The sequence below is a fragment of the Bos mutus genome, chromosome 10 (genome assembly GCF_027580195.1).
Source record: "Bos mutus isolate GX-2022 chromosome 10, NWIPB_WYAK_1.1, whole genome shotgun sequence".
NCBI lineage: Eukaryota > Metazoa > Chordata > Mammalia > Artiodactyla > Bovidae > Bos > Bos mutus.
In genome coordinates this window covers 70,804,686-70,826,199 of record NC_091626.1, presented here as the reverse complement: position 1 = coordinate 70,826,199, position 21,514 = coordinate 70,804,686, and the positions used below count along the sequence as shown (strand labels likewise).

At 45.7% G+C, this 21,514-nt stretch overlaps 1 protein-coding gene across 1 annotated transcript in view; it reads right to left on the bottom strand.

Annotated features, from left to right (window-relative positions):
• EHD4 (EH domain containing 4) overlaps window positions 1–21,514 on the bottom strand; it is a 92,064-nt gene that overhangs the window by 51,716 nt on the left and 18,834 nt on the right. Inside the window, exons 2-3 of the mRNA XM_005903973.3 lie at window positions 15,457–15,633; window positions 5,708–5,805 (exon numbers count right to left, since the gene is read on the bottom strand). Of these exons, the coding sequence (XP_005904035.1) occupies window positions 5,708–5,805; window positions 15,457–15,633 (275 nt within the window). The remainder of the gene's footprint in view (window positions 1–5,707; window positions 5,806–15,456; window positions 15,634–21,514) is intronic.

The following is a 21,514-nucleotide window of genomic DNA, read 5'->3' as shown; positions in this document are numbered from 1 at the left end:
TTGCATTCCCACCAACAGTGTAAGAGGGTTCCCTTTTCTCCACACCCTCTCCAGCATTTATTATCTGTAGACTTTTGGATCGCAGCCATTCTGACTGGTGTGAAATGGTACCTCACCACTCCAGTACTCTTGCCTGGAAAACCCCATGGATGGAGGAGCCTGGTAGGCTGCAGTCCATGGGGTCGCTAAGTCGGACACGACTGAGCAACTTCACTTTCACTTTTCACTTTCATGCATTGGAGAAGGAAATGGCAACCCACTCCAGTGTTCTTGCCTGGAGAATCCCAGGGACGGGGGAGCCTGGTGGGCTGCCATCTATGGGGTCACACAGAGTTGGACACGACTGAAGTGACTTAGCAGTAGCAGATGTTTAGGTTTGGCATGACACAGACAGTACTGTCTATCGTGCTGTCCAGCTTTCTCAGCACCATTTATTGAAGAGGCTGTCTTTGCCCCATTGTACATTCTTGCCTCCTTTGTCAAAAATAAGGTACCCATAGGTGCATGGGTTTATTTCTGGGCTTTCTATCTTGTTCCATTGGTCTATATTTCTGTTTTTGTGCCAGTACCATACTGTCTTGATGATTGTAGCTTTGTAGTATAATCTGAAGTCAGAAGGTTGATTCCTCCATCTCCATTCTTCCTCAGGACTGCTTTGGCTATTTGGGGTCTTTTGTGTTTCCATATGAATTGTGAATTTTTTTGTTCTAGTTTTGTGAAAAATGCTGTTGGTAATTTGATAGGGATCACACTGAATCTGTATATTGCATTTGGTAGTATAGTCATTTTCACAATATTGATTCTTCCTACCCAGGAACATGGAATATCTCTCCATCTGCTTATGTTATCTTTGATTTCTTCCATTAGTGTCTTATAATTTTCTGTATACAGTTCTTTTGTCTACTTAGGTAAGTTTATTCCTAGATATTTAATTCTTTTTGTTGCAATGGTGAATGGGATTGATTAATTTCTCTTTCTAATTTTTCGTTGTTAGTATATAGAAATGCAAGTGATTTCTGTGTATTGATTTTGTATCCTGCAACTTTGCTAAATTCACTGATTAGTACTTTTCTGATACTATCTTTAGGGTTTTCTATGTATAGTATCATGTCATCTGCAATGAGAGCTTTACTTCTTTTCTGATCTGGATTCCTTTTCTTTTTCTTCTCTGATTGCTGTAGCTAGGACTTCACTTTCACTTTTCACTTTTATGCATTGGAGAAGGAAATGGCAACCCACTCCAGTGTTCTTGCCTGGAGAATCCCAGGGTTGGGGGAGCCTGGTGGACTGCCGTCTATGGGGTCGCACAGAATCGGACATGACTGAAGCGACTTAGCAGCAGCAGCAGCAGCAGGACTTCCAGAACTATGTTGAATAATAGTGCTGAAAGTGGACACCCTTGTCTTGTTCCTGATCTTAGGGGAATGCTTTCAGTTCTTCACCATTGACAATAATGTTTGCTGTAGGCTTATTATATATGGCCTTTACTATGTTGGGGTAGGTTCCTTCTATGCCAATTTTTTGAAGAGTTTTAATCATAAATGGGTGCTGAATTTTGTCAAAGGCTTTTTCTGCATTTATCGAGATGATCATATGGTTTTTATCTTTCAATTTGTTAATATAGTGTATCACATTGAGAGTGTTTTAATTCCTGCTTGATGAGAATTATCTATGTTAGCCAAGAAAGCTACAGGTTAGTATCTAAGTTCACCCCTTTTTTTCCTGAAGATTTTCTGTTAACTATAATTAAGCTGAGAAACATCACAATCGTAAGTAGTACGCTAAAAATTGCTCCAAAACCAATTACTCTAGTGGGTTTTATTTATGGAACTACCAAGGCAGAGATCTAGATATTTATTTCCGCCAATGCAGATCTTCCATTCTTGTTTTACTCTGGGTCATAGAGCAGGACCTGACTTCTAGGGTCCATGTTAATATTCTGTTGATGAGAATGCTGTGCTAGGACACATTCCAATTCGTAAAGATCACTTCTAGATAAGAGTGGGTTTGCCAAGTTTTGCCTCAAACCAAACACCCCAACATATGAATCATCATGTAGCAATGTCAACTGTTTTTCTGGTCACCTCTGACTTTGGCCAAGAGAAGAGCAATGACCATGAAATGCCATGTCCTCCTGGTAATCACACTTGCCCTCTCTACTCGACAGAGTAGAAAGGACGCAGGCTTATGATGGCACAAGAGAGAAGAATGAACAAGGAAGAAGGGAGCCACAGGGGAGGGGAGGCACATGACTAAACCCCAGGTTCAGGACTCCTTCCTGGAGATATACTCCCACTGGGCCATCTGGTTCCCAGAACTCTGGGTACCTGGGCAATGCCCTGGGGGCGCCTGAGGGCCACCAATGATGATGAAGTCAGCTCCCCAGCTTAGGTCACTCCTTCCCTGTTTGACCACCAGCAAAGCAACACTATGTTCCACTGCCCCACCCACCATCTGCCTCATTCCATGATAATGGGAGAATTCTGAGTGTGATGCAGTCAGTAGGTCTTCCTGGGGCTGCTCTGCAGTCACCCCATGCTTATCACCTCCTGCAGCTGCATGGTCTGCCCAGCATGTGCCCATCTGGGGCTGCACAGCCTGCAGGCTAGAGGGTGGATGGGGTCCACATAGCAGTGTCAGCCTGCAGCCACTGCTTGAAGCATGCATACCCCCAGCCTGTTCTCCAAAAGTGGTGCCTTAATAGATTTTGCTTTGTCCACTCCCCAGCTGTCAAGCCTGGTCGCCTATCTGCCCAACCACTGGGGAAGGAATTCTTACAAACTCTGTTAGGCTCGGCATCCTCAGAGAAGTGAGGGTGAGTGGTTCCCTGGTTAGGGCTGGGCTCCTGTCTGTGCATGACTATATGCAGGTTTAGCTTAGCAAATCCTCAGTGAAGAACACCATGCAGACACACAGCAAGGGTTCAACCTCTGGTGGCTGTTCTCATACTGCTATTATGAATATACCCTTTGAGGATATACATGTGTAAGAGGGACCTGCTTGATGACACTCTGCCTGCCAAAGGTTAATCCATCAACCACACCAAGGGACAGGGAGGAGGCGCGACAGCCACCCCTTTCTCTTTCATAGATGAAACATCCATCAGGGAGGCAAAGCCCCATTAGTAAGGTCAATGGTGGATGTTTCAAAAGTTCTGAGGGGTCACAGCTTGTCTCTGAGGCTCATCCAATGTTGATATCAAGGACTGGCAAAGGTGGGGCTGTGATTTACGAGCTGGAGGGACAGCAGCAGATAGGAACATGTGCAAGAATGCAGCACTATTTGCAATAGTTAAAGCTGAAGCAGCTTTAAAACAGCACACATTCTTTGGGGTTAATATGTTGAAACTGTCAACTAAGTGACCCCAACCAGCAATGATGCCACAGCACGGTATGGTACCAGCTGCTGCTTGTCAGGGTGGCAGGGACTGGCCGACTGGCTGGAACCATATGTGCTATTTCTGGGCATAGGATGTGAGTAAGGACTTGTCACAGTAAGTCAGACTAGGATATGAGTCAGTTATTATCAGTTATTATCAAGTGCTGAAAAGAACTGTCTTCAAGGCATCCTGAGTGTATCACATGCTAACTTTTCTGAAGGAGCTACAGGTTGAAAGACACTTAGAATCACTAAGCCAGGAAGAAACCCTGAAGAATATAGACGATTAACATTGGTCAGAGGCCTACCAGTAACAAGGAATGGATAAGGCTGAAGCTAAAATCCAGAGGTCCTAAAATTTAGGACCAACAACCAAAAATCAAGATGTATGGGATGTCCCTGGTGGTCCAGTGGTTAAGAATCCGCTTTCCAATGCAGGGACTCAGGTTTGATCCCTTGCAGGGAAACTAAGATCCCACAGGCTGTGGGGCAACTAAGCCCGAGCACCAGAGCCCACATGCTGAGGAGCCTATGCACTACAACTAGAGAGAAGCCCACGTGCCAACTAGAGAGCCCACACCCTGCAATGAAAAGTCCCACATGATGCAAATAAGGTACGATGCAGGCAAATAAATAAATAAATATATATATTTTTAAAGTCAAGCTGTAGGAAATGTGCATGGTAATCACATTTCTGTTAAAACAGTATGTTTGTACACACATAGAAAACAGTCTCTAAGGAGCTGGAGAAAACCATTACCAATGGTTATTTGTGCCCTTTTCTGTAAGTGCAATGTTCTTGGAGGCCTTGGAGAAGCCTAATGGCCCACCAAGTCCCTGAACACATAGATGAAGGCACAGCAAGGCAGTCAGAGACTGCAAAATCAGCATTTCTCAAACGCCATGAGAAGGGAGGGCTGACAGACATGGGAAGCTCTTTCTTGACCCCTGTCACAGGACCCTTGCTTTCTGGCTCCCGGGTGTATCCCAGGGCTGGTGTACTGTACTTCTGCTCCAGGAATGCTGGGGGAGTGCACTGTCTGGCCATAATCCTGTGAGTCCTGTTCAAGGGGGTGTGAAGAGTTACCAGTGAGGAGTGACAGCAGGAACTAATCCACTCCGGCTTCTCCCTCCCAGCAAAGCCTCCAGGAACTGCCTTTAGTTTCAGAGGCCAGGACAAGGGGAACTGGACCTGCCTCTGGGACCACAGGAGTCTCTTCTAGGGCCCTCCCTGTCAGGAATTTCCTCTCTGTAGATAAATGGTCTGCTGATCTGCTCCCGATAGCCCCTTCACCACGAGGGTAGGGGAAACTACAGGCCCATCGGTTGAACCACAGTGCATGGGTCTGGAAACAGTATTGCCTTAGCCTTGCATTGTGACGATTGAAGAAGCCTAGATGCCACTGTTCTTTACAAGCGTTTTCTGTCTTTCACAGATTTCCTTTGAACACCTCATCGTCTCTCCTTTCCCATCCATGTATATGCCAAGGCACTTTAGTTGTGTCTGACTCTGTGTGACCCTATGGACTGTAGTCCACCAGGCTCCTCTGTCCATAGGATTCTCCAGGCAAGAATACTGGGGTAGGTTGCCATGCTCTCCTCCAGGGGATCTTTCCAACCCACAGATCGAGCCCATGTCTCCTATGTCTCCTGCACTGGCAGGCAGGTTTACCACTAGCACCACCTGGGAAGCCCAGAGCTTCACTTAGCTAATTCCAATTCATCCTCTGGGTTCCAGCTCCAATGTCACCTTCTCTGGAGAGTCTTTCCCAACAACCCAAGGCCAGATATCCCCCTTACACCCTGATAGACAGTTCCCATCATAGAATGATTATCCCAGCTCTTGTTTTCTATTTATTTCTGTGATAAAATAAATAATATCCATCTTCCTCATTAGAAGACAAGATCCTCCAGGCCAGAAACTGTATCTGTTTTTTCCACATCTCCAGTGTGCATTACAGCATCTGGCACCAAATATATACTAATACCAATAAAACCTCACTCAATGGAAGGCTGCTGCAGAGGCAACTGGGGTAGAATATGTGCCAGTATTCTGGGGAAGAAGAGCAGCAGGGAGGGCTCTCTCTCTTGTGGTGACTGGTTGGCCACCTTTATTTCTTGTCATGTATCCAGGTGAGTGATCAGCAAGTGATAGGCCCCCTCTTAAAGTCTGAAGATTTATGTGAGGCAGGTACTAACAGTAGACGACAATATTTAAAGGAATTAAACAGGGGCAAAAACCCTCTGCTGACATCACAGAGAGACTCAGCCAGCCCTGGGGGTGGGGGTGGGGGTGGGGGGGACTTGGATGGGCGGGGAAGGCACTGACCTCGGCTGATGCGCTGTTTCTCTCCAGACAGGATGCCGGGGCTGTCGATTATGCTGATGCTCTTCAGGACCTCATTGGGCAGCTGGGAGCACATAAATCTGGAAGAAAGGGATCAAAGTTGGGATCAGAGTCTGTTCGTTGCAGATTGCTCTAATCTCATAGCTCCTTGGCCTCTCCTGGCTACTGACATCTTTGGAGTCAGTGTGATGGCAGAGTCCCTCAGCTCCACCTGTCTCTCCTCTACACTGCACTTCAGACAAGCGTCCTGGGCTTCTCCTCCCAGGGAATCCCATGCTTCCTTCAGGGTCACTGCCTCACTGGGCTGGAGTATCCTGAGCCCTGTCCAGCCTGTGCCCAGTCCCCAATGTGCCAGCAGAGACACTAGGGCCTGTTTTCACTGGTGCCCCAGGGACCATGCTATGGCTCCAGGCTCAGGGTGTGGCAAGCTCCTATGGGCAATACCCCAAATCCTCCAGGTGCTTTGGTGTCCTAAGAGTAGACAAAAGGGCAGGTGTGAGCAGGGCCCTGGCCAGGCATCTCCAAGTTGTCTTTGTTGTCCATCACCTCCCTGATACCACCTCTTCCTTCTCATCCCAATTCCTCTGCCATGCTTCCAAGTCAGCTCCTGGTGTTGGCCTTGGAAGCAGAGTGAAGTGGCAGGAAAACCACAGCCTGAGGGTCAGCAGACCTGGGTTCAGGCCAATAACCTGCCTGGACCCTGGACAAGGGCTTCCCCAGGGGAACTGGGCCTCAGTTTCATCATGTGTAACTGGAGACACTTGCCAGGGGCTGGAGGCTCTTAGCTTTGACACTGTGTAACTCCAGAGCACCAGAGGGACATGCTCTATTACTTCCATCCCAGGAAACCCAGGGGGGTCTCTGTTAGGAATTGTGTATGTTTTAAGCCAGAAACTGGAGTGTCTTTCCTTTTCCTGTATTGTAAATGGCTAACTTCAGTGTCTGTGTAGGCAGAAGGCTCGAAAATCCTCGGGGAAAACTCAATTCTTCCATTCAGTGGAACTGGTGGGATTACTCAGCATGTAAACATGCTGGGAATGCACGAGAGGGAGGCCTGCCCAGCCTTCCCAGTGCAAGTGTGGACAGCACAGCCCCCTCACAGCTCAGGGTCGGGAGCCCTGAGCATGAGATGGCATCACTGACACACCTTTGCTGAAGGTGCGCAGGACAAGTTTCTCAGACATTCTTTCCCATTTTTTCAAGTCAGCCCAGGAAGATGTCAGAATGATGACTATGATCATTTTACAGCTGGAAAAGCTGAAGCACAGTGCAGTTATGACATGCGAGGCCATGCCTCTAATGAGTGGCTGGCTGAGGACTGCAGCCTAATATTTCTGATGTCAGTTGAGTTGAACTCAACCCCTAAAATAAAAACTTCATAACATCAAAAAAATAAGGGGTCAAGTTCATTTATGAGAAGCCCCTCATTTCTGATTTTCTCCTGTCCCTCCACTTTTATAAACCCTATTGTCCAACACCCAGACAGATCTGTGAGAGTAAAGTGCACCGGGACCACTAATTTCTCTGTAAGTTCACAGAGGAAAAAATGCCATATTTGTGCCTCTAGAACTCGGGTAGAAACATTCTGAGCATATTTATGGTAGACCGAATTTCCTGTGGGTAATCTGGTCTCTTATCATATAGTCCCATCCTTTTTATCAGATGGCTCAAGACACCTGGTGATGCTCCGAACACTGCACATATGTAAAACTATTTCACATAAAGTACTTCTGTGAGAGGCTAACCTTTTTCCCAGACCACAAGTTCACACTAAATATCAATTTTTCCAAAACACAAAAGCCCTGGATTCTCGTGTGAAATTAACAGAGGGATTCAAAATTTATAAACCACCACTCCCTCTGTGCGGTGCAGAGAGACAAAGCTTCAGCAGCTCCCATGCCTCCTGATGCAACAGCAGAGCCAAAATGTGTGATCCACAAAACAAGACGATCCACAAAACATCACCACACAACGTATAAGAAAGCAGGCCCAGGGCCAGGAGTGGTGACTGCAGATGAAAGGGGGTGGAAAAGAAGAGGGAGGGGAAGAGGAGGAGGAGGGCGCTCTCCAGGGGCACCCCAAATAGGGTGACGAGGGTTGAATGTGCAAAGCTGAACTTTGCACAGCCCTGCCCAGTATGCACTGGGGGCAGCCTGGGGAGGTGAGCAAAGGAGCACAGAGCACAAATTAGCCTTCAAGACCCTCATGTGGGAGCACGGCCCACACTCTAAGGGTTAGAACCACACTCATGTTTTCTTAAACAGTTATACTATAATCATAAAAAACCCTAATGCAATGCTGCTAGAGCAATCTGGTCTTCCTTTCATGTTCCTTGAAAGGAAGGTGAAACGTGGGTTATTTATCGGGTATAACACAGTCAGCCTTGGGTCAGGCCTTTCCCACTGATACGTGTCTCCTGAAATGTTTCCAAGCACAGATTTGCTGTTCCGGGATGGATTTCCTACTTCTTCCGGACTTGTCTTGACTTGTACATTTCACGTGAAAGATGCAGACATGTGCCAGTTAAGCCCAGGAGCCTCACATAAGCTTGATGAAGTATGTCTCTCATTCAGGGCTGGTCTTATTTTCTGATAAAAGGAGAGAAGGAAGGGATCAAACCTACACAGGACCCCCATTCCCTGTCACCCCTTCAACCAAGGAAGGCTGAGTGGTAGTAGAGACGGGGTGCGTAAAGGAATGGCCCAGCTCTAAGGTCTCAGGCCAGGGGCTAAGAGTCTGGCCACACAGTAAGACAGCACAGAAAGGGGATTCCGGTTCTTAAAAGTTGCCTCCAAACACTAACATTCCAATCCAGTGATCAACATTTTAAAAGAGCCAGGCACTAGCTTAATAGCGATTCCATTTCCAGCGCAGCGATACCCAGTAGGCGCAGCAATCATCAAATGGCACAAACATCACTGACCACTTACTGTGTGCCAGGCACTGTCCTGAGTACTTTCCATGAACTCACATTAACTCACTCAATCCTGGCCACAACCTCAGCAGTGGGGCTGTACATCTCCATTTTACAAAGGACAAGACTAGGGTAAGAGGGGGCAAATGCGGCCACCCCAAAAATGTGTCTCACTGGCATGAAGAATAATTTGGACTAATTATTTTTAAGGCCCCTCCAAACTCAGGAAGCATCTTTGACCTTCCTTCTAACTGCCTAGGGAAAGCAGACAGAGGATCTGTTCCAGGAAGGGAGCTGTCACCAGAGATAAATATAGTATCAACGAGGTGAGGCGATAGGAACCTTGCACAGTTTTATTTATTAAAACTCCTCACTGTGTCCCATTGTCTCTGCACAGGCAAGCAAATATTTGTTTACCAAACATTTGTTTTTCCAGTTCCATGTCAACTGCCTTCCTCTTCCCTTTGAGATTCCAAACCACTGCCTCCAACATCCTCCTCTGTCTTTAACTGGAGATGGTATTTAGAAAGGGAAGGGCTTCAGCCATTTGGGGGAGCTACTCCATTTTCCTGGGTCTCTCTCATGTATGTACATAATTAAAGTTTTGTTTGAGTTTCTCCTGTTAACTTGTCTTGCTGCTGCTGCTGCTGCTAAGTCGCTTCAGTCGTGTCCGACTCTGTGCGACCCCATAGATAGCAGCCCACTAGGCTCCTCTGTCCCTGGGATTCTCCAGGCAAGAACACTGGAGTGGGTTGCCATTTCCTTCTCCAATGCATGAAAGTGAAAAGTGAAAGGGAAGTTGCTCAGTCGTGCCCGACTCTTAGCGACCCCATGGACTGCAGCCTACCAGGCTCCTCTGTCCATGGGATTTTCCAAGCAAGAGTACTGGAGTCGGGTGCCATTGCCTTCTTAAGTCAACTTAATTCTTAGACCAGCTAGATGAACCTAGAAGGGTAGAGGAAAATTTTTTCCTCCCCAGCAGGGGCACAGAAGGGTCACATGCCATAACTTGCCAAGTCACATAGCTGGTAGCTGACAGAGCTAGGATGCAGACCTGGCAGTTAGGCTGCTATTGCCATTTCATGCATTTGAGTCACCACTGTGTATCTTTTATCACACAGAGGGCAACATCCTAGAACACAGAAGTGATCTGCCACAGCCCTGGAACTCCACCAAAGAGGCCCCTTTTGTGGGACTTGCCCTCACTTTACTAATGGAGGGTGGAGCAGTGACTGGGAGGCAGAAGACCCGGTTCTGAACCTCTTCTTTCTCACTCACCCTGTGACCTCAGTCAGGTCTGAGCAACTCTATTGGCCTGAGGACTCCCAGGCAGTCCTTAAGGTTCGCCTAAGTTTACCAAGGAAGAGAGTATGACACTGTTCCTGCCCAGGCTCACTTTACTGATAAGAATAAAATCAGAGAGATGAAATACTTCCTGAAGAGGCGCAGTGAACAGCACCCACTGTGCAAAAAGACTTTGACAACTAACCTGCAGAAAGTATTATTACATGGTCCTACCACAAAGGCCTGATCTAAACTTCCGCTGCCCAGGAGGAGTTTAATTTCAGAACCAGACTATAAAAAGCCTGTGGTTACCCCTTTGATTGAGTCTTATGGAATTACCACTTTTGCAAGTGAAAGATGGCTGAACACTGGCAATCCCATGCAGCTCAACCTCCCCGTGGCCTTTTCTAAACCAAGTCTCCCTCTCCCAACCACCACAGGGGGAAAAACTGGTTTTCTGGGATGACAGGACCAGGGCTGTGTGGGCAGCTGCTGATAAAGAACAATGGCTTAATGACGCAGGAGCCATTGCAAATCCTGAGGATAAGGGCTAATAGGATGGGCTTCAGGGAGTTTATTAGGGAAAAGCACACCACCCAAAACAAAACAAAACAAAACCACCCTGCCCCCCAAACCAGTTACTCTCTCAGCTTAAAAAAAACAACAACACAGTTTTACTAGTGAATCAAGAGTGATTCTTGGCAAGAGCCATATTTTCCTTAATCTCTGCAGCTAAATTATCTGGTGGAGTCAGCATGCGTCCGGACCAATGCTGTTTACTTGTATTAAGTCAGCTTTTTAAAAAAATTCCTAGCAGTACTAAGTGACTGTGCAATATTCATTGTCTTTAAAAAAGTCCATTTAATGACGTCTCACTGAATCACAAGCATAGAGGTAACAAACAGTATAAGTACAAAAGTACACATATGTGTTCTATTATTGCTAATCCATTTTGCAAATTCAAGACAGTGGCTGTTTTTTGTGTTTTGATCACACCGTCACCCCCATCAGGCCTGGCTAAAATAACAGGAGCACTGGAAGTACTATTCAGATTCCCTCAACTTAGAAGGAAGTTTCAAAATTTCAATCCCTAGGGCCAGTGATGAGTTATTTCAGAAAGAGAAACAGGAGAAGTAAATGAGATCAAGAACTTCTTCTGTGGAAGGTGACAGTTTAAAATTACACTAGCTCCTAAACAGAAAATGATGCCTGTAGCTATCTGGATTAAAAAAAAAAACAACAAATACCACCATTTTCTGAAAAGTAGATTGAGGGAAAATAAAATAACTAATCCAAATGTAGGAAGAAAGGTCAGAGGCCAACCCGCCAACTCCTGCCCTTTCTTCAACTAACGAAAACATGCCAGCATCTCCCAGGACTCGTGCCCTGTGTGCTGCTGGGGCGTCCCTCTCCTCTGTGATGTGGAACTACCCCGACAACAGACTCTGAAACCTAAAGAAACACACTCCCTTGGAGCAAGTCCGAGACATGCTTGCCTGTGGAATTTTCTTCTAAAGTAAAGCAGAATGGTGAAGTCTCAGAATGTCTCATGAACGTATTTTAGAACTCTCTGTTCTAAACGCAGCTTCTCTTTATTGTTCAAGTATGCGTGCTTGTGCTCAGCCGCGTCCAACTCTTGGCAACCCCATGGACTGTAGCCCACCGGCCTCCTCTGTCCGTGGGGTTTTCCAGGCAAGAATATTGGAGTGGGTTGCCATCTCCTCTTCCAGGGGATCTTCCTGACCCTGGGATAGAACCCTCAACTCTTGCATCTCCTGAATTAGAAGTGGATTCTTTACCACTGCACCACCTGGGGATCCATTCAAGTATGAAATTTCTATACTTCAAAACTGTCTTTGGGGGAATTTGTCTTCATTTCTCAGGAGTCCACTGAAAACTTTCCTAGAAACCAGCATTAGAGATTGAGGCTCAGCTCCACTGGTTTGCTTATTGCTTCCAGGCTGGTACCATCTTACAAAGAACCAAACTCTTTTAAAGATGCCCCAAGGGGCAGATGCCCAAGCCCTGTAATGGGAGGGCCAGAATAATGAGACCTATCCTGTGGGGGTGGAGGAATCAGTGGTTGCTCAATGAGGTAGGGAGTAAAAGTTCTTCATAGCAGACAACCAATTCTATTTCCTGTCAAGTCTGGTTTTTGACCTAGTTCCCAGAAAGTATGCTAAGTAAAAATAAGTTTGCCTGCTTTTAGAGCTAAGCCTGCTGCTGTTCCCAAAGGGATGCTATAATTACGTATACAATCTAAATGACAAACCATACTAAGTGAGTCTCTTCTTTGTGCCAGTACTGGGAGAAATAGCAGCATTGCCATGTATACATACAACTTAATCAGGCTACTTACTCTTAAATACACTATTAATTTCCAGGTGGTACATCCACGACAGGTTTCTCAGGTAACTCAGTGGTAAAGAATCTGCCTGCCAATGCAAGAGATGCAGGAGACTCGGGTTTGATCCCTGGTTCAGGAAGACCCCCTGGAGGAAATGGCAGTCCACTCCAATATTCTTGCTGGGACAATCCTATGGACAGAAGTGCCTGGTGGGTTACAGTCCAGAGTTGGACACAACTGAGTGGCTGAGCATACACACACACCCCTGACATGTGAGCCTCATGTGTACATGGTCACCAGGTGGCTAGAAGCACAGAAACTCTTCTTTGCTGGTGTTTTGTGAGATGCAGGGTGGTAGATAAAAGGGAAGAGGGAACCTGAGTTCTAGCCCTGTCTCTGCCTTTTCTTGAGCAAGTCATTTTACTTCTTTACTCTCAGTTTTCTCATCTGTAAAATGGCCCTAGTATCATCCGTTTTATTAGCCATGAAAAGAAGGTGTATGTGAAATTATTAATCAATGATTTAGGTCCCTGAATATTCATTGCAAGGACTGATGCTGAAGCTCCAATACTTTGCCCACCTGATGCAAAGAACCAACTGACTGGAAAAGACCCCAGTGCTGGAAAAGATTGAAGGCAGGAGGAGAAGGGAGCAACACAGGATGAGATGGTTGGATGGCATTACCGACTCAATGGACATGAGTCTGAGCAAGCTGAGAGACAGCGAAGGACAGGAAAGCCTGGCGTGCTGCAGTCCAGGGGGTTGCAAAGAGTCGGACACAACTTAGTGACTGAACAACAAATTTGAGACATAATTATTATAATCTTTATCATTGCTGGCAGGCTACATAAAGGGTAGCCTTGAATGTTAGATAGAGGAGAGAAGACAGTGATTCTCAAAGTCCTCCCATTTGGCTGCCGAGTACAGTGGTCACTAGCAGGCCTGGGCCAGACGGCCTCAGTTCCATCCCAGAACTGCCACTTAGCAGTCGAGTGGCCCAGTGGAAGCTAAATGGGCCTCTATGTCTCAATTCCTTCTCTTTACATCGGGGAAAACAGTCGCACCTATGTCACAGGTTTTTTGTGAGAATTTAGAGCTAATTTACCAGTAAAGTTTAGATAGATAGTAAATGCCATATAATTATTTGCTATTCCTTTTCTATGTACTCTGAATTCAATTAACACTTATTTTCAGCAAGTTTTAAATTCTGAGATAAAAAATCTTGCCATTTAGAACCTTTCTTGAAAGCTTGTCTTCCATACTCATCTGTTGTATGCTTGTGATTTGAGAAAAAATAAATATGTTAGGGAAGTAAATCATTTGCCAAAATAAAGCCAACAGCCATTCTCCCTTGTTTTTCCCTTCTAAATATAGACTTTGTAAAATGGGAATTTGAAAAAGGTGGCAGCTTATTTCTTTCTTAAGCCTCTGTCAGGCAAAAAGAGAGTAAGACTAAGGATAGTAGTAATGGAACCAAGGGACTCCAGGTAGACCTTCACGGAGAAGGATCCTGTGCCCTGCACTTGCCAGGGCCTCTGGAATCTTCTAGGGCCAGTTCTGGGACAGGAAAGCTGGCTGTTGCCTGCCCCGTGACCACGGCCCCTGGGAGGCCTGGCTGGGGGAGCTTCTTGTCCCACTCCCCCACAGCTGTGATCCACTCGTCCTGAGAGACCCCTGGGGTTCACCCTCCAAGGCTCAAGCCCTACTTGTCCTACAAGGAGACATGGTGGTGCAAGCAAGGTTGCTCTGGAGTTGAGAAGCGTGCTTCTTCTAGAGGAGAAAGTCTTAAGGTGGAAAAAGTCATCTGGACAGTGCTGTCAGTCACCATGAGCAGCAGGACGGGATTTCTCTGTGACTCCATCTACATCATCTGTATATTTCTATTTAATCCTGCTGCCGAGCTCTCTTGCTGCCACTTGGACGCCTTCTTTGATTTGCTCTGGGAGCATAAATTAGCTCTTAGGCGAGAGTACCGATCCCTAGAGTTGAGTTTTTCACAGGGGGCACCTGTGGAGGTTGCCTGGGCCACTCTTGGCAGACCCATTGCACAGCACTCTGGCACATCATTCATTCCATGGTCCTTGTGAACGGCACTCCTGGAGTTGTGCAATCAGGCGCAACTCTCAGCCTCTGGGAGAACAGCTGTCAGCTGGGAGGATTTGTTCCTTTTTTTAATCTAAAAAGCAGAAGTGTAGTTTCAAGTCTTTCATCTGTCATCTCTACTTCCACGCTCCCTAAAGGCGTTTGGAAGACCACTCCCTGGTGCTGAACCTCCCATAGCCCACTCCCTGCAACTAAAGAGACTCACGTGGTAGACTCATAAAAGAGGGAAATGGGGGAGTGAGGGGAACTCAAAGAAGAAAGAGAAAGGGTTTTTTAAAAAAAATAGGCTAGGAGTGACAAAAAGGAAGAAGGAGGGGGAGGTAGGAGCAGGGGGTGCCTGAAAGCACAGAGCCAGGAGAACCCGCGGGCTTGTCCTCTGTTCTGGACCTCACTGCGTCTTGAGAACTCTGCAGAAAGGCAGTACAAATACAACACTGCTGCAATCCAGACAGAGCCCCAGCTATCCTACAACTCACCTCTGTGAAATAACGACCATGCAACAAATGTAATGTTTGACTGTCCTGCCTGTTTCTCCTGCCTGGCTCTAATGAATCAGGATGCAGCTCAAAGCATGGGACTGGGAAGCCAAAGGGACACCCAGCGAGGTGGGGTGACTGGTCCTGGAATAATCAAGATTAAATCTGGGTGTCGGGAGAACTTCAGTGGCCCTCTGGGCTTAGTTCTCTGTGTAGGAGGTCCTGGCACACAATGCCCAAGAGTTAGCCATCCAGCCACCATGTAATGTGGCCAGCATGGGGAGCTCACTACCCTACAAGGCAACCTGATCCTTTCCCGTGAGGTTCAGATGATTAGAAATTTGTTCCTTATACTGTGTGGCCCTGCAACGTCCAATCCTGGGCCTTAGCTCTGCCCTCTGAAGCCACCCAGAGCAGGTAGAAATGATCACTTCCTAAGAGAATCTCCCCAATATTTGTATATGATAAGCGTATTGTCTTATAACTTCTTTTTTTCAGAACACACATACTCTGTTTTTCTGGTTTTGAACTGTTACACATAATTGGCAAGGATTCAAAGAACAGCTTTAAACAACCGGTCCAAAGATGGCGGTCTGCCGGTCCTTACCGATTGAGGAAAGCGTTTCCAAAGCGACCAAGCTTTCGAAAGGGCTTCTTGGGGTCCACGACTAAAGCGTTCCCTGGGGTGTTGCCCTCGGTTTCCCCATACATCACAGCGATGAAGGAGTCGGTGGTGGGCTCTGGCCCGATCCTCATGCCTGGGAAGTCTTGCTCCAGTAAGTATCTGAGAGAGGCGGAAAAAAAAAAAAAAGACAAGCTTAGCATGGTGTCACAAAGCAGGGGCTAAAAAGCTTGCTGGGGCCACTAACTTGGAACAGAATCATTAAAAAACCCAGAATATAACCCCCGAGGAAAAAGGGAATGATTGGCATTGTACTCTTTTGCAAATAACGAATTTTCAAAGTTTAAAATCTGCAGACCTACTTTCTCTCCAGTGTAAGGAGCCTAGTGAAGAGGAGGACATGCTGCAGACTTGCTGGGCTTCTCAAAGTGGACCTTAGCTCAGCACAGCATTCCCGGTCACGGTTCCATTGGCACAATAGCTACTACTCCAGAGAAGAGGACCCAGTCAGCTCCTAGGCATCCTGGAAGACCCCGCTCAGGTCCACCTCCTTTAGGGAAGTGTCCCTGTCCCTCGAGCATGTTGGGGTCACCTACTCTGTGGGCCCTGGGCACCCTGTGCCTGCAGACATCACTATGGATGCTGCACTTCTCTGTTCGTGGGTCTTGAAGGCAGGCCCATGTCTATGGCCAGATGTATTAATATTAATACATTCCCAGCACCCAGCACCATGCCTGCCCACAGAGGGCACCCAACGCGGCAAATGAAATAAGGAACCACCTCCTTCCTGGTCCCTGGCAATCAATGTGGCCCCACATCCTCTCTTGAGCATTTTACAGCTCCCTTGGGATCCTGGAGATGATAACCATGGAAGACAATCTCTAAAGAATTCGGTAGCAACCCAGAGGCTGATAAGAGGAGGGCTCGGATTAGGTATTACCAGGGCCAGCCCTAGCTCTCTGTGCAAACTGGAAAAAGATGCCCCTTCCTTTAGGCAAACCCAGCCCTGCACCACAACTCACAGCTTGGTGAGCAGAACTCTAAGCTGGATTTTACCCTTCTATGTCCTGTTGCCCAGTATAACCAGTTGCCCAGTTTAACCAGTATACAGTGGCCCTGGCAGACACCATTGAGGGGTCTCGTTCAGGGGCTGAGGAGACAAATTGGTGTGCTACAGCAGCAGCCTCCAACCTTTTTGGCACCAGGAAGCAACTTCGTGGAAGACAATTTTTCTATGGAAGGTGGTGGGGAGGGGGGATGGTTTTGGGATGATTCAAGTGCATTACATTTATTGTACACTTTATTTCTATTATTAGTACATTAGCTCCACCTCAGATCATGAGGCATTAGATATTGGAGGCTGGGGATCCCTGTGCTAGACTGACATGGCTGGGGTGGGGCAAGGGAGCCAGAGGTAGAGTGATGGGGAAAGTGCGCCTTCTGTGGGAAATGGCTGTGTCCCAGCATGCTTCCTGGCCACCCCCACCAGCACATCATTCAGCAGCAGCCACACAGAGCCCCTCTCTCCCTCCCCACCAAGATTCCCTTTCCGTGATGGAGGAACACACTTAGGTGTGTTTATCATATATGGAATGGCGGGAGGTGGAGGGGGTGGGGGGACCACTCCCTCCTTTCTTTGCAACCAAGGAGAACATAAAGGAGGGAGGTTTTGGAATACTTTTTACTCATTATCAAGCAACAAATAGAAGCACAACACCTTCAGAGAACACTTGGCAGGGACAGTGAATGGGGACCAGGGGTGGGGACAGTGGAAGAGAATCCCTGCTTGAGGTGACAGAGCTGTGTCCCTACTTTGCCTCACCCTGGGAGGAGGCTTAAGGACAGAAACCTGTACAACATTTTCCAGCTCCCCATTCCTACAGCTCACAGTCTCAGTTCAGTTCAGTTCAGTCACTCAGTCGTGTCTGACTCTTTGCGACCCCATGAATCATAGCACGCCAGGCCTCCCTGTCCATCACCAACTCCTGGAGTTTACTCAAACTCACGTCCATCGAGTCGGTGATGCCATCCAGCCATCTCATCCTCTGTCGTCCCCTTCTCCTCCTGCCCTCAATCCCTCCCAGCACCAGACTCTTTTCCAATGAGTCAACTCTTGGTCCTAAGTCATCTCGTTTCTAAAATGTCTTGACAGATCAAATTGAGGTCCAGAACCTATGATTTTATCCCCGGGGATAGAGGGAAAGAAGGGAACTACCAAACATCCAACACCATCCTGCCATTTTTCTAAGAATAAGAAATTAAGTCACCCTTTAGACTCATGTTTTCTTTGTAAACAAAACTGAAATTGTTTAGCACTCTCACCAGGCGGTACTTGAAATATTTCATTGATCAATTTTTTTTAACATCATTCAAAGTTTCAACATTTCCGTGAACTTGTGGAGCACCAGAATAGACACATCCTTTAAATACATCCCATAAATTTAGAATAAATGCAAAAAAAAATCAGATAATAGCATCCAGCATTTATGAAGTAGTCAACCCTTGAATAACATGGTTTGAGCTGCACAGGTCCACTTACACATGGCTCTTTTTCAGTAGTTAATACTACAGTACTATAGTACATGAACAAAGCGAGAATGAGGAAATGAGGTTCAAACCCAGCAGCCTTGAAAGGAAAAATCTGAGCAGACCCTGAGGTGTGATGCACCAAAACAGGTTACCCATCCAGCCACATGCACGAGGCTGGAAAACTGTGACACTTTTTTTTTTGGACACCTCAGAGGCATTCCCAAGCTACAAGTTTCAGGGGCTTTATGGTGTTTTCTGCCATAGCAAGAATTCAAAGGAACAAGAGGCCACAGGAAGACTACAGAAAAGACTCTACCGCAGCCCCCTGCATGGGCATCCTGTGCGCTGGGCTGGGTTTTGTCCCCATTTCCACCTCGCTCTCCTTTTCCTGTGTTCTCAAAGAGGGCTGCCAGCTCTAGCGGTAACTGCTCCAAGAATCTTTAGCCAAGTCATCAACGAAAAACAAGACAGACATTTGGATTCCAAGCAGCTGACAGAAAGGGTGGTGGGCAAGACAGGCAGGAGACCTGACATCACTTTGTCCCTGTCTGCTGAGGGCCATGGTTCAGCCTCGTCCAACTGGCTCGTGGCAGCCTGCTCAGCCTATGTCAAGGAGTAGCTTTCATGCAAGGATATAGGTAGACAGTGTCTTTCTTCTTCCATTGCTGAGGTTTGACAATTTCTCTTTGACTTCATAGAAAAAATTGTCATTTGTGACATGGGGAACAAAAACATCTTCAAAACAATAAAAAGTCCTTCAACATCCCCAAGCACCATCTTCTCAAAGATGGGCTTAAGAATAATTAAAAAATAAGCAGATAAACTAGAAAAGGCACATTATTCAATCACAGATATCCAAAATTCAAGCCACTAACTCCATCTCCCCAGAGTATTCACCCATGCATTCTGTCTGGGTTTTGTCTGAAACACTTGGGCTTGGAATAGTGGAAAAGGCATTCATTATTTTAGTAATAACACCTAATGTTTGAGAACTTGTTATGTACTAAAGTCTTTATATGAATATGCAGATGACACCACCCTTATGGCAGAAAGTGAAGAGGAACTAAAAAGCCTCTTGATGAAGGTGAAAGTGGAGAGTGAAAAAGTTGGCTTAAAGCTCAACATTCAGAAAACGAAGATCATGGCATCCAGTCCCATTACTTCATGGGAAATAGATGGGGAAACAGTGGAAACAGTGTCAGACTTTATTTTTTGGGCTCCAAAATTACTGCAGATGGTGACTGCAGCCATGAAATTAAAAGACGCTTACTCCTTGGAAGGAAAGTTATGACCAACCTAGATAGCATATTCAAAAGCAGAGACATTACTTTGCCGACAAAGGTTTGTCTAGTCAAGGCTATGGTTTTTCCTGTGGTCATGTATGGATGTGAGAGTTGGACTGTGAAGAAGGCTGAGCACCGAAGAATTGATGCTTTTGAACTGTGGTGTTGGAGAAGACTCTTGAGAGTCCCTTGGACTGCAAGGAGATCCAACCAGTCTATTCTGAAGGAGATCAGCCCTGGGATTTCTTTGGAAGGAATGATGCCAAAGATGAAACTCCAGTACTTTGGCCACCTCATGCGAAGAGTTGACTCATTGGAAAAGGCTCTGATGCTGGGAGGGATTGGGGGCAAGAGGAGAAGGGGACGACAGAGGATGAGATGGCTGGATGGCATCACTGACTCGATGGACGTGAGTTTGAGTGAACTCCGGGAGTTGGTGATGGACAGGGAGGCCTGGCGTGCTGCGGTTCATGGGGTCACAAAGAGTTGGACACGACTGAGCGACTGATCTGATCTGAACCTTATTTCATCATAAGTTCCTTATGGGGTTGGTACTACTTTTATGCGCCCCCCACACCCCCCCCCACCATTTCACAGATAAGAAAACGAAGGCTCAAATAGGTTAAATAGTTGATTAGAACCTAGGATTTCTTATTGGTCCTATGAGAGCACTACCTGTCCTAAATCAGACTTGAGAGGCTAGCAGTCTCCAACACGCACATTTGTAGGAATGGGTTCTGTGAATCATTACAAATACACAAATCTAAGACTTTTTAGTTGGTATTTAATCATTGAGTAAGCACTCCAAAAAGCAACAAGGCACATATATTTGGGGTGTTTTATGAACATTATTATTGATATTATTTACTTGTTATTTGGCTGCACTGGGTCTGAGTTGCAGCACATAGGATCTAGTTCTCTGATCAGGGATTGAACCTGGGTCCCCTGAATTGGGAGCTCAGAGTCTTGGCCACTGGACCACCAAGGAAGTCCCATGAGCATTATATTTTCATTTTCAAGCCAAATTCTAGAGAAATGGCCTGTGTCATGCTAAACAAGATTTTAAAATATTTGTGCATACATTGGCATCTGTGCAGAGAGTTTTGAGGTTCAATTCATTGCTCTATCTGGGACAATTTTCAAAAGCGCATTTAATTCCAACAATTGTTCCTTTCAGTATTACTAAGGTTTTAAACCATATATGAAGTACAGCTTTCAGTTCAGCAGAGAAACAGTTTTATTTCCTAATTTTTAAATCCAGGTCTGTGAGTTAAAATGCATAACTATTTTTAACACGTTGGAGGGTTTTACACTGTGTATTTTCTATTGATAATACCTGATCCACCATTTCACTAGGAGAGGGACTGAAAAGAAAAAGTTTGTCTTCAATTCTGATTTGTCCTGAATCTGGAAATGATGCTTTTAAAGCAATTTCCTTTGTCTATCTTCATGTTTAATACCAAGAAATGAAAATGGGAGAAGAATCAAACATTTATTATCATAAAACTCTTATTAAAATGGTAAAGAATATATAATTATTTCCTAGCAATGAGTTCTACCACCACCACTGTTTACAGATACCACCAAACAATGGATGAAATTATGTCGTACAGTTTATACGGCAATTTACACATAGGCTTTATCACTTCACCCTCATTGTTGCTGGAGGAGGTATTTTTATCCCTAGCTTATAGAAGAAAAAAACTGTTTATGACAAGCTAAGCAGCTTGCACAGAACATTAATATAGGATAATGATTAATTCTTAACATGTTGATATATTTCCATTCCATCATTTTCTGCAAGTATTATTTTTTCATTATAAAATTGAGATCAAAGCATTTAAACAACTTTGCATCTATACTTTTCACCATTAGTTATTTCTCATGCCATTAAAAATTGGAAGAAAAAAAATTTTAATGGCTGCATACTATTCTGAGGTGAGTATGTATCTATTTAGTTTGCCATTTCCTTATAGTTGTGTATTGAAACAACTTCCCATTTCTTGCTATTATAATTAATGTTGATAGAAAACAAATTTACAGTTACCAAAAGGGAAAGGGTAGGGGGGAGGGTAAATTAGGAGCTTGGGATTAACAGATACATATTGCTATATATAAATACATAAACTACAGATGCTATGGTATAGCACAGATAACTATAGTCAATGGCCTATAAAAACATATGGAAAAAGAATCTTAAAAAGAATTTGCATGTGCACATGTGTGTGCAC